The 13,101-nt window shown below is 34.4% G+C and overlaps 1 protein-coding gene across 1 annotated transcript; it reads left to right on the forward strand.

Annotated features, from left to right (window-relative positions):
- Positions 1-588: 588 nt before the first annotated feature.
- LOC110112173 (prolyl endopeptidase-like) lies at positions 589-10,134 on the forward strand. Its single transcript, XM_020844287.2, has 12 exons — positions 589-829; positions 916-1,135; positions 1,214-1,414; positions 2,890-2,960; positions 3,052-3,214; positions 4,303-4,896; positions 5,052-5,432; positions 5,559-5,634; positions 5,723-5,786; positions 9,343-9,478; positions 9,580-9,693; positions 9,787-10,134. The coding sequence occupies exons 1-12, from the start codon at positions 732-734 to the stop codon at positions 9,850-9,852; spliced, it is 2,184 nt and encodes a 727-aa protein (XP_020699946.1). The 5' UTR covers positions 589-731; the 3' UTR covers positions 9,853-10,134.
- The last annotated feature ends 2,967 nt before the right edge of the window (positions 10,135-13,101 follow it).

Consider the following 13,101-nt stretch of genomic DNA (forward strand, 5'->3'; position numbering starts at 1 on the left):
TTACTTTTATTGTGTAATCCTCGTATTTGTACCGGTAAGAGGAACAATTATTAGGTTAGGTGAACGTACGTAGAGGAACATCCGGTCGGAGGCAAAATCCCGCCAAAAAATGAGATATTTACTCGGTATTGCTAGGTATTATTTGATAATAACGAGGAATACCGCTATGTGAAGACCAATACCGAGTTATACCGAGCTATACCGAGCAATACCGAGTTGTACCGAGTTTTTTGTAGGAAAAACTCGATATTTTTTTGTATAACTCGGTATTGCTCGGTATAACTCGGCATTGGGTCTTCACATGATGGTATTCCTCGTTATTGTTTGGTATTGCTCGGTATTTCTCGTTTTTTGGCGTGATTTTGCCTCCGACCGGACGTTCCTCTACGTCCTATCGGAGGACGTAATAATTGTTCCTGTTAGAGAGCTTTTTACAAAACGGCCCTATGTATATAAATAATTTCTTATTTTTCTATTCATTAAATATATGCATCGGGTATATATATAGTATATTAAAAATTATATTATATTTAACTCAAAATAAATTGAAAATTTAACCTGCAGCGAGCAAAATCTTTTCTCCTCTCTCCGCCGCCCGGCCCGCCCGGCTTGCCCGGCTCGCCCGGATTCCTCCTTAAATTCCGCCACCCCATCTCAGGCCTTCCATACATGATAAAACCCGGTTTTCCATTTCGTCCTCCTTACAACGCACGATTCCGTCTGCCGCCGATATGGGTTCCCTTGCTGACCTGTACTACCCACCGGCACGCCGCGACAACTCCGTTGTTGACGACTACCACGGTGTCCTCGTTTCCGACCCCTATCGCTGGTGCGTGTCATTCAAATGATCTCTTCCTTCTTCCTTAACAAATAAGATGGTTTTGGTCATGTTGTCTTTGTTGCTGGTAAGAAAAGGCTGGAGAACCCCTATTCGGACGAGACGAAGGCATTCGTGGAGGCGCAGGTGGCGCTTACGGACTCGATTCTGGCGGAGTGCGGGGAGAGGGAGCGGCTGCGCGAGCAAATTACCAAGTTGTTCGACTACCCACGCTACGAAATTCCCTTCAAGCTGGGTGGGAAGTACTTCTATTTCCACAACTCCGGCCTTCAGGCGCAGAGCGTTCTGTATGTCCAGGTATTGTAGAAATGATTTGATTCCGTCTTCAGCTCATCTTATCTCCGAGGGTTTTTGAGATTTATATTTTCGTTGCAGAGCGATTTGGATTCAGAGGCCGAGGTTTTACTCGATCCGAATGGTCTGAGCGAGGATGGGACGGTGGCTGTTACCACTGTTTCGATTAGCGGGGATGGAAAGTACTTGGCATATGGGCTTAGCTGGAGTGGGAGCGATTGGGTTACCATCAAAGTAATGCGGATGGCTGACAAGATGCCTGAGCCTGATACGATATCATGGGTAAGTTGATAATTGGCGTGTCTTTGTAGGAGAAATTATTAGGTGTGGAGTCCGGACTTAGACATAGCAATACGGCCCGACTCCAATAAAATGTTCGCACGTGGAGTGGACACGTAGATATTCAATTAGATTTATTTTTTATTTAATGTGTCTTCGAAACTTTAAACCAAGCACAGACAAAGCGCAGTAAAAAAGTGCAACAAAAGAACAGTAAAGCACAGCTAAAGTGTAACTAAAACACAAGTGAAGTGCAGGAAAACACAAGTAAAGTGCATAAAAAAAGTATAACCAAAATGCACTCCACATGTCAAATTTAAAGTGGATATCCGAATGTATCTCTACGTCCGGATTTTGCACCTAATAATTTCTCATTCTTTGAAGTTAGTATTTATTATTATGTTTGAATTCTTTCTTTTATGTGCAAAGCTAAGGAGTACGGGCAAGGTCCCCTACTCCATAAAATTATATATATATATTCATATTTTTTAATTTTATTTTTTTATATAAAAATATCAAGGTTGTGAAAATGGGACCGGACAACGAATCGGAAGAGGGAGAGATTCACTGTTCGACCGGTTGAACTGGGGCCGAATCGGATGACGTAATAAATAATAACATTATTAAAAATTAATAAAATAAAAAGTCATATAATATAAGTATATGAGTATTTATTAATATTTATAAAATTTTAAAATATATAATAAAATTTTATACATATAAATATTATTTAAGAATAATATTTAATACAATATGTGAATCTATAATATAAAAAATTTATCATCATTAATTAAAACAAAAATAATTTTTTTAACCAGCCGGCTCTTTCCAACCCACATCGGCTCACCGGTCGCTGGTTCAATCCAGTTTGATCCGGTCTGATGCAGAGCCGATTTTGTAAGCTGGATTGAACCGGCCATCAAAATAATTTTTTTTTATAAATTGGCCGATTCTTTCCAAACTGGACCGGTTCAACGGTTCACCGGTTGATCTGCCGGTTCAATCTGGTTTGATCTGGTTCGATGCAGAGCCGGTTTTGAAGCTTGATCGGACTGGTCACCAGACTGGTTCACGGTTGAACCGGCCGGTCTGGTCCTGTTTTTCAAAACTTTGAAAAATACTATATGTTTAGATATTAAAATTAATTTTTTTATGATAAATTAAAAATTTTAGAATTTATCCTAAGATCAGTGAATCTATATGATTTGAAAGAGTTTTTTTTTATTATGATAATTATAAAAAATTGAGTCAATTGACTATAAAATAAAGTAGAGATTATAAATAAATAGTATTTTAATTATTTATATTAAAAAATATTTAATTGTATTGATAATAAAATGATTATTTATATATATATTAAATAATAAATTTAAATAAAATATTTTTCGAAGTTGTTAATGAGAGTCTCAAATTTGAATTGGCTCTGCCATTGTTGCTTTGACTGGGTTGAAAATGCTACTCGATTCTGATATTTGCAGGTTAAGTTCTCAAGCATTAATTGGACTCCTGATGGGAAGGGATTCTTCTACGGAAGATATCCGGCACCAAAGTCAGTAGAATTCGTGATCCATGCTTTTATTTCTAATTTAGGTTTTGATACTCACAGAAATTGTATTTGATTTATTGATGTTGTCCAACAGAGGAGGGGGCAATGTAGATCCAGGGACAGAGACTGACATCAATCTTAACCATCATCTATGCTACCATTTTTTGGGGACTGATCAGTCTGAGGATGTCTTGTGCTGGAAGGATCCTGAGAATCCCACGTATATGTTTGACGCATTTGTCACCGAAGATGGGAAGGTATTATTGGAACCTGGTTTTCTTTCTTTACTAATAAGAAATCTTTAGCAATTCCCTTATTTTGTTTCATTCCTTGGTATGTTTTTCTCCAGTTGCATCAGCTTTCATGATTTGTTGATTTTGATCTGTAATTGTGCAAGCTTTTATTGATATTTTTGCACTTTATTTCATTGTGTAACATGTTTGACAAGGTTAATTAAATCCCTTATAAAAAACTACTTAGCTTATAAATGTAGTACTTTCTTCTCACTTCCTGGCATTGCTGTATTGTTCATTATTTATGTATTGTGACCAACCTTCTCACTTCCCGGCACAAGATTGCCCAGTGGATGAAGGAAGCTCTCAATCCTCACACCACACACTTCTGAGCATCCCCCTTAGAGCACCGAAGGGTTGCATATAGGTAGAAATTACCCTCTAGGTTTTCCACGATGTCATGAAGTGGCTTTTTTCTTCCATGGATTGCAAGGTAAGTGTAAGAAGCAAAAAACCTTCCAGTCTTGCTCATGAAAGTTCATATATGAACACGCTATTGTCAGCTATGCAACAACATATTCACTCATAAACTCCGAAAGATATTTAGAAATTCATGTCATGTAATAAATTCAATTGCACGAACCATCCTCCTCATAAAGAGAGATTAACCCAATAAATACAACAATTAATTTTTTTCTTATGTGATTCCTAATGTGTTTTTGCAATTTAACTTAGAAGCTAGCAATTAATATTCTAAAAATATTAGAATGTAAAGTCTTTGATTGTGCATCCTTTCAGCCTCGGCATCGTTTAATTGAATATGAACTATCTTTTATTTCTGATATTTTTTATCCATATCTCACTTGTTCAACAAATTTTCAGGCAGAAAAAAATGGTTTTGGAGATCTGCTATTATCTTTCTATGTTTTATAGCTGCCATGAAAACATACCTTGGGCTATTATGTTCCCTATTATGATATGTTGCGTTTTAGATTCATGTTCATTGCACATAAATAACCAATTTCAGTTTTATTGGTGATATACAATCTGGTTCGATGATTATGAAATTCTTTTCTGTTTTCTTGAGCTAATGGTACTGATTTGCATTGCAGTATATTACTTTAGCTATCAGTAAAGACTACGATACTGTAAATAAGTTATACTACTGCAATTTATCTGCACTTTCTGGTGGTCTTGATGTTTTGAAAGCAAGGAAAGATATGCTTCCATTTGTTAAGTTGGTTGACAATTTTGAAGCACGCTACAATGTTGTTGCAAATAATGATACTGAATTCATATTTTTGACAAATAAAGAATCTCCAAGGTATAAATTAGTCCGTGTTGATCTCAATAAACCTGAAATATGGAGTGATGTTTTGCCAGAAGACCAAAGCATTGTGCTAAAGTCAGCCTATGCTGTTAATGGGAACCAACTTTTAGTATGTTATATTAGCGATGTGAAGTACATATTGCAAATACGAGACCTAAACACTGGTCAATTGCTACATAATTTACCAATAGATATTGGAACAGTTACTGGGATCTCAGGAAAGCGCCAAGATGCTGAGATTTTCATTGGTTTTAGTAGCTTTCTTACACCAGGAATTATTTATCAGTGCAACTTGTCTTCTGAAGCTCCTGAAATGAAAGTATTCCGGGAGGCTTCTGTTCCTGGATTTAATAGAGATGATTTTCATGCTAAACAGGTAAACTTTGTATTTTCATTTTTTTTCCATTATAAACTCTCTATTTTGCCATCCTTTTCTATTTGTTTGAATAAAGATCCTCACCAATATTCAGAAGTTAAGTCTACTTGCTAAGAAGTGAGGATAATTTACCTCCTTCGTTATCTGTTTATCAGGTTTTTTTTTCTAGTAAAGATGGGACCAAGATTCCAATGTTCATTGTTTCAAGAAAAGATATCATTCTAGATGGATCACATCCAACATTACTACATGGTTATGGTGGTTTCAACCTGAACCTGACACCCATTTTTATTGAATGCCGGATTGTTTTGGCTAGAAATTTAGGTTTTATCTTCTGTATTGCAAATATTCGTGGTGGGGGCGAGTATGGAGAAGAATGGCATAAATCAGGATCTCTTTCAAAGAAACAAAATTGCTTTGATGACTTCATTGCTGCATCAGAATTTCTTATCTCAAAAGGCTATACCCATTCCGAAAGGCTATGCATTGAAGGTGGTAGCAATGGTGCACTTTTAATTGCTGCATGCATAAATCAGGTTCAACATCTAGTGCTGTTATTTCTTTTTTTATTCATACGATTCTAGTCAATAATGAGTTTTCTCTTCTATCATCTACTAATTATGCTATTCTATTTTAATTTACTTGAACATTTTGCTATGCAGCGGCCTGATCTTTTTGGTTGTGCCATTGTTCATGCTGGTTTCATGGACATGCTGCGGTTCCACAAGTTCACAATAGGTTAGTCTATCTTTTTTATTACTATTATATACCTTTTTTATTCGTCATGTTTTCTAATCTTAGTGGTTAATGCCTTGCCATTATTCAGGTCATGCAGGGACATCTGATTATGGTTGTTCAGATAAGAAGGATGAATTCCAATGGCTTTTTAAGTAAGAATTTTTTTCTTTTAAATGAGTGTGAGAAGTTTTCTGGTACTAACACGTGTATTTAATGGCGTTCTTTGGTTATCAAGCATCCCTTTTTGTGACTATTATGAAATTTGTTAGTAGTTTCTATGGATACATAAACAACACATGACATAATTAGTATAATGATCCATTTTCTCTGTCAATTCTATACACTTATTTTCATTTGGTATCCGTGCTTGCACATTCATACTGTGCATCAAATTTGTATGTACGTAAATAAATATTTGATTAGCAGACCATTTTAGAGCCACCAGTTTCTCCTCTTAACCAAGGACATAGCTTGCACTTTGCAACTTTGATGGGTGTTAAAGCAGTTGATTTCTAATTGGAAAATTTGCATGCTTTACTAATTGATGAGAATGATTCTCTGGATTGTCTGGAAAATGACTGTTAGACTTTATTTGAGATAACTTTCTTACTGCTTTACTTTTTAGATCGCAATCATAACTTTTATTTAGCCACTGCTTTTTCATTGTTTTCAATAAATTTCTTTGCTATGAAGTTGCTTTCTACATCAGCTTTCAAAAAAGTTATTTTCTCTACAGTAGCTTTGTAATCGAATTTATAAAAAGTTGTAGTCGTCTCAAATGGACCTTTATTAGGACATAATGGAGAAAATTTATTTATGTACATGACCTCATCTAGTGGGATAAAAACTTGTTATTGTTGTTGTATTAACTTATGAGAATGACTCTCTGAGTTGTTAGAAAGTTGGCAAGCTAACAAACTTTCTTCTTTTTTGATTTTTGGCTTGGGAAAACCCATCTCTATCATCCATCGCTGACTCCCTTCTTCTATTGTATGCATGACCCTACCACAAAATTATGGACTACACGTAAAGCTTCTTTCATTTTTTCTCTTTTCAAATTAAGTGTTATGTCAAGCCCACATAGTTGTGTCATAATTGAACATTGATTATTATGCTTTCAGTCATGATTCTCTTTAAAGGAGTGTGGGCTATGAAAAATGCTCATAAGTTCATGATGTGATCCATTTTCTTCATCCCCCTTATGGAGTTTTAGGAAAGGATTGCAACATAACATTTAGTTTCAAAGACAAACTAAAACAAAATCTTAGAGTTTTTCTTGGATAACTGATTAAGCTTATCGAGGTTTATTTTAAGTCTTACAAGTCAAAGTTTTTCATAGGCTTAACCCACCATAATTACTTATATCTTATGCCCTTGAGAACACCCGATTAAGGATATTATTGTGCTTTGGATTGGTTGGAAGATAAGTTTGTATTGGGGCTTAATAAGGGATGGAAGGTTAATCCAATCAATATCTTATGATTCCATCATTATGAATCAACTTAATGGACATGGTCTACCGACAACGGATGGTCGGTAGGCCATATTGTGTAGGAAGTTTGATTAGCTGCTATATGTTGCTTCCTATCAAATATCTTGAGTAGATTGGGATGGTCGTATGTTAAGGTTTATATCCCTTTAAAGTGAGGCCCAAAGTTGGTTATGAACGAAAAAGGGTGTGTGGGTCTCCGAAAGGAAAACTACAAGCGGGGGTTAGAATGCAAATGGTACGATCTCACTATCCCAAAGAACAAAATTGTCATAGACCTTTACACTCTACACAAGTAGTCCAATGTAAGAGCATATAGATTATAGAATTACATATATGATTATTCATTGAAAATAACATCTTTCATCGTACATCTTGATAGATAATAATATAGATAATTCAATAGCATGAGATTTTATCCATTCGGTACATCAACTAAAATGAGGTTTATTTGATGTGGGTGTTGGTTTCTCATGGGCGCAATCCCCTATGGTTAATTATATCTTAGGTCTTAACTTAAGAATACTCTCGATTAGGAATGCTATTTTATTCTCTTCTTGGGTTGGTGCGTAGTGGGATTCCTAGATTATTCTAATCCAAATGGGATAAACTCTTCTCTTTATCTTTAGTGAGGATTAGATATTTTAAATGTATGAAGATTTTATTAAAAATTTGAGTTTAGAAGTTTAAAAATTAATTCGTTATTTTAGAAGAAATTATATATTCAAAATTTATTAAGAATTAGAGAAGACACACTGGGGGATGTATAATCAGGACTTATGTCTTCCTTGAGTGGACAGCCAGTTAACATCCTAGAAATCAATCAACGTCCTATATATGCAAGATAGGATGACTCTATCATAAAGAGTCAATGATTTTAATTCAGAAATTTAAATCAGGGCTATTCAAAATATGCAAAGGAATATAGCTAACGCCATTTATGATGTTTGAAATAAATTCATAAATAAAAAATTTTATTCATTTACTTGAAACATAAATAATCATATGCTCTTGCTGTAAAAATAAGGTGGCTAAGCTCAGGTTAATTTCTTTCATGTGTAACTTCTAGCTATTAATGTCACCTGTTTACTTGATTGGACAAAGTCATTTATTCATCCAGGTGCACTTAAGCTTGGTTTAGATTCTTTTGAGTGAGGTTGGATCCTCAATTTAAGGCTTCAGCATAGCCAAGTTGAATGGACTCTGACACTTCATAGCACCGAATCAGATGAATTGATGAATTAATAGAGTAGGCCTTTATAAATTTATATGATGCTTAAGCAATTTATAATTATGTTTAGCCTCGATGGATTTTTGTTAGACTTGATAAACTAGGTCAATCATTTGAACGAATTGATTTTAGGTTTCAAATTGATTTTAGGCTTGAGCAAATATATTGAACTCGTCTTGATTTTAGGTTTGAGCAAATATATTGAAATCGAATGGAATTGTGCTTTGTTCTTGTGATTGAACTATTCTTGAATTATTTCAAACAATTTTGAATGAATTTGCAAAAGCTTGAGAATTTGTTAGCCTGAGTAGAACCTAATTAAGCTCGAGCATAGTCGATGTAAATTTAAGACAATCTAATGAGAATTCGAGCCTATAGAATTGATGCTTCTCAAAGAATTTTTGGACGTGAGCAAGGTCTATGAGCTTTAGGTGATGTATGTTTTTCATAGTGAGAAAATTTTTAGTTATATTTATGCGCGTAGATCACTCAAATAGCATTGACTGCCAACTGCCCCAGTACCATATTGAGGTATTTGAATATAATAGAACTTTGTGGAAATAATCATTCAAGAAAATTAACCAGTTTTTATTGGAAAAAATATCATACAAAAGATGATGTGTTCTGCCAATGCAATTTGGTAAGCATGCAACCCAAATGAAACTAGTTTATAAGTATTTTGTTGCTTACGCATTATATTCTGTGGCCTCACTTGTGCCAATCTCTGTAGAAATACATAACCCTAAATGCCTTGAATAATTATATTGGCTAAAAACTTACATGATTCGACTTACATTTTGGTGATTAGCTTATAGATTGGCTAAAAACTTGCGTGATTCAAATTACATTTTGATGATTAGCCCATTCTTAACCATTACTGAGAAAGTTTCTTAAATATGAGTTTTCACTTTGCTCAAAGCTTTTTGCAAGTTGGAAGTTTTTGAACCTCCTCATTATGTCTAATTTTCTAATGCATATTATGTTGCAGATACTCACCACTTCATAACGTGATTAGACCATGGGAGAAATCTTCTGATTCATCTAGTCAATATCCTTCAACCATGCTGTTGACAGCTGATCATGATGATCGTGTAGTGTCACTACACGCATTTAAATTTTTGGCAGTAAGTATTCATTCTTTTGAATCTCGTTTCCTTTTCTGCCATATTTTAATTTGTTTCTTAGCCAAAAATAATGAAATATTTATCTCCTCTAATGTCTGAAGACCATGCAATACATACTCTGCACGAGTCTGGAGAATACTCCACAGAAGAATCCTATCATTGCTCGCATTGATCGCAAGGATGGTCATGGAATTGGTCGATCTACCCAGAAATTGGTTTGTATATTTGACCTGCTTTATATTGTTATGCCTCTCGATTTTACTTGTGGCCCTTTTTATTATGAATGATCTTATCTGGTTTTATTGTAGATTGATGAGGCTGTTGATTGTTTTGGCTTCGCTGCGAAAATGATGGGAGTTTCTTGGAACGATTAGTTTTGTTTCATTAGAATCAACCCACAAAAAATTCCGAAAATCTTATCTTTCAACTCGGCCTTGCCGAATTTAGACTTCATTTGGTACAGCTTTATTAGCCTTTTATAAACAAAAAAAATTGTTATTTTATATGTTTGTCATACATTTTGTTTATTATTGCTGTAGAAAAATCAAATAAAGTGACAAATGGGGAAATTGTTTTGAAGGAAATGCTTGTCTTTCAGAAAGTCAGTTGAGTGTTTATTATCGAAAGCAAAATTAAAGACGCTTCTTTTTGTTTGATTTTGTTGTTGGAAGACCTTTTCATTGAATAGAATCCGCACTCAAGCGTGCTATTATTCTTTAAAGTTATAATTTTGATAGAGCAAAGTGGAGGACTATTTCTGTAGGGAATGCAACTGTTCTAATCTGTTGGTTGAAAGTTTAACCTTTTAATTAAGAGGTCTTTAATTTAAAATTTGTATGGGTGATGTGCGTGAATTATTAATTTAGGATATATTTGATATTGTTGTAGCTTTTTATGAAGCTGATTGTGAAGTTGTTATGAAAAAATTAATTTAACTACTTTCATTATAAGTAGTAGTAGTTTATAGTATAAATTTTTAAAAAACAATGAGATAGTAACAGAAAAGTAATAATCAAATGAAATTATAGTTGTTATCGAAAAGTCAAGTAGCTAAAAAATTATCTCAAATAGACTCTAATTCTTTTCAATCCTTAAGAAAAAATTTGACAGATAAGTTATATTTAAGGGTTTATTTGATTTGATGATATTGTATACTATTATATAGCTACAAGCTAAAAAAATTATGCTTAAATTATATTATAGCATTACATAGAGTTTCTCATATTGAGATAAAATAAATTTTGAATTTTGTTTGTTTAGATTATAATTTTTTTAAAGGATGTTTGAGTGCTGTAATTTAATTAATTATTAAAAGAAATATTTATGAAGGCTACCGCCACAAAAAAAAAAAGAGGCAATGTTAAAACCTCAATAGAATCGCAACTCAACATTGCAAATAGTGATTGGGGGCTACTGCTCTCATTATAAGATTATCAATTTGAAACTTATGCATTTAAGTATATATTTGAGAGTTATTTTATTAGCAATCACCCTAGCATAAACTTGTCATTAGGGGGTGCCAAAAGAGAATGACGGGTCGGATTCATGTCTAACTTGAAATTAAGTCAACTCGAATATAGTCAATCTAAAGCTAACCCAAGTCAAAAAGATGAATCCAAATTGAGTCAGTAGCAACCCATTTTGGTTTTTTTTCTTATAATTTATCAACGATAAAGTTTATATTATTTGATAAAAAATAAGAAGATCGTACCAACAAACAAATAAATTTAAAGAAAAAAAAAATTAAATCGGTCTTTTTTTTTAATCAAATGCTAGTTTGTGAATCAATCCGAACCAGACTTGTTTAATAACGGATCAAAATTCTAAATCCGGATACAATCCTTTTATCAAACAGATCAGAATGGGACATTTATCAACACCCCTTCTTCCCATCACAGAAATTTTAAAGAAGAGAAAAAATTAGCCAAACAAGATCTTAATTACTATTTGAAACAGAACATTGAAAAATCCCACCTTTTCAAAGAAAAAAAATATATTTTGCATTGTAAAATAAGCAAAATGCTTTCAATCTCAAATCACAAATTCTTGTGGATTCCACTGCAACCAGCAAGCCAACTCATATAGGCTGGACCAGCGACCACTAATGGCTACAACAGAATGGCAACATCATTACTACATCCGCAGCTCGCTCTTTCCTTTTCATGTAACTGACGACCTCATATATTCTCTTAAACATATCTATAATTTCTTATTATTTTCTAAAACAAATTTTTAATATTTTTTTTTAACTTATTTGAAATTTTTATATAAAAAAATAATAAAAAGTTATTCCAAATAAAATCTGAATTCATATATTTCATCCATAATAACTTGAAGCTTCTTTGATTTCCCGCATGACATTAATGATTTTGCTCAATACTTCCATTTAGCTCCAGCATTAGAGCCTCTTTTTCGATATATAAAATTAATAAAAAAAAAATATTATTATGTATTTATCTAATAATAATTTTAATAGATAGAAAAATCTATTACAAAAAGTTCTCTATCTCTCTCAAAAAGAAAAGGAAAAGAAAAAGATGTAATTCAATTAAAATAAGAAAAAAACCATTTATGTTTAGGGCTGTAAATGAACCGAACGTTCGACGAGCTGTTTGTGGCTCTGCTCGATAAGAGCTTCTTGGTGTTCGTTTGATAAAGTAAATGAATTAGTTTGACTACTTTTGATAAATGCTCGATAGATAAATAAATGAGCTTGACAATAATTGGTGTTCGATTCGTTTATGTTCATCAACAATATCATTTAAAGCTCACGAATAAGCTGGTTAAGAAACTCAATTAGAATTTGAATAAGAAGCTCCATTAGAGCTCAATCAGAGTTTTGAAAATAAGTTTGAGAAGCCTACTAGATTAGAAGTTCACGAACCCGATCCTGCTCTGTACACTTCGCTCCAGCTCTTCAGCTCATGAACCTGATTGTCCGATCCCGCTCTACGCTCTTCGTTTCAACTCCTGCTCTAGGGGTGTCAATATTTGACATGACTCAAACATCTGACTAAAAAATTATGGGTTATGATCAACCCATTTCACAAACGGGTCGGGTTCGTGTTCCAAAATTTTGACCCATTTGAAAAAAGGGTCGGGTCCAGGTCAACTTCGGGGTCAACCTGCTAACTCGAAGTTGACCCTGACTGACTTTAACCCATCTCTTGCTAAGGCGCTAACCCACTTGCCTCTCTGCTTCAATGCGTTCGCAGTTCACACACCTCATAAAAGCCAGCCTTAGCTCCTGCTCCTCTCTTACGTCGCTCGTGCCCAAACAAGTTCCATACGTAGCTTATCACACCTTAGAAGCACCCTGAGGTCTTCGATGGCCCGATCCCTCTCTTCCTCATTAGTGGCCAACAACTAATCCTCACAAGACCCCTCTGCCTCTAGCCTCCATTTGAACTCGGGCTGAATCTGACGCCGTCTCCTCTCCCTCTCCCTTCTCTAGACTCCCACCGCCGCTCCTGAAGCCAACGGCACCGCCTCTTTGCCGTAGCTAGCACGTCGTTTTTTTGGCAAAATTCCATAAGTTGCAACATTTCGTGTCGGGTCGGGTCCGAGTTGCATTTTTCTGATATGTTTGTAAAAACATATCTGATTCGGGTAGTGTCAAACAG

The sequence above is a fragment of the Dendrobium catenatum genome, unplaced genomic scaffold (genome assembly GCF_001605985.2).
Source record: "Dendrobium catenatum unplaced genomic scaffold, ASM160598v2 fragScaff_scaffold_178, whole genome shotgun sequence".
Lineage (NCBI taxonomy): Eukaryota > Viridiplantae > Streptophyta > Magnoliopsida > Asparagales > Orchidaceae > Dendrobium > Dendrobium catenatum.

Excerpts from the sequence above, each read along its gene's own strand:
- LOC110112173 (XM_020844287.2), top strand. The coding sequence starts at position 732 with ATGGGTTCCCTTGCTGACCTGTACTACCCACCGGCACGCCGCGACAAC. Across the intron at positions 4,897-5,051 it reads ATGATTTTCATGCTAAACAG|GTTTTTTTTTCTAGTAAAGA; the intron begins GTAAACTTTGTA and ends TCTGTTTATCAG. Across the intron at positions 5,635-5,722 it reads GTTCCACAAGTTCACAATAG|GTCATGCAGGGACATCTGAT; the intron begins GTTAGTCTATCT and ends GCCATTATTCAG.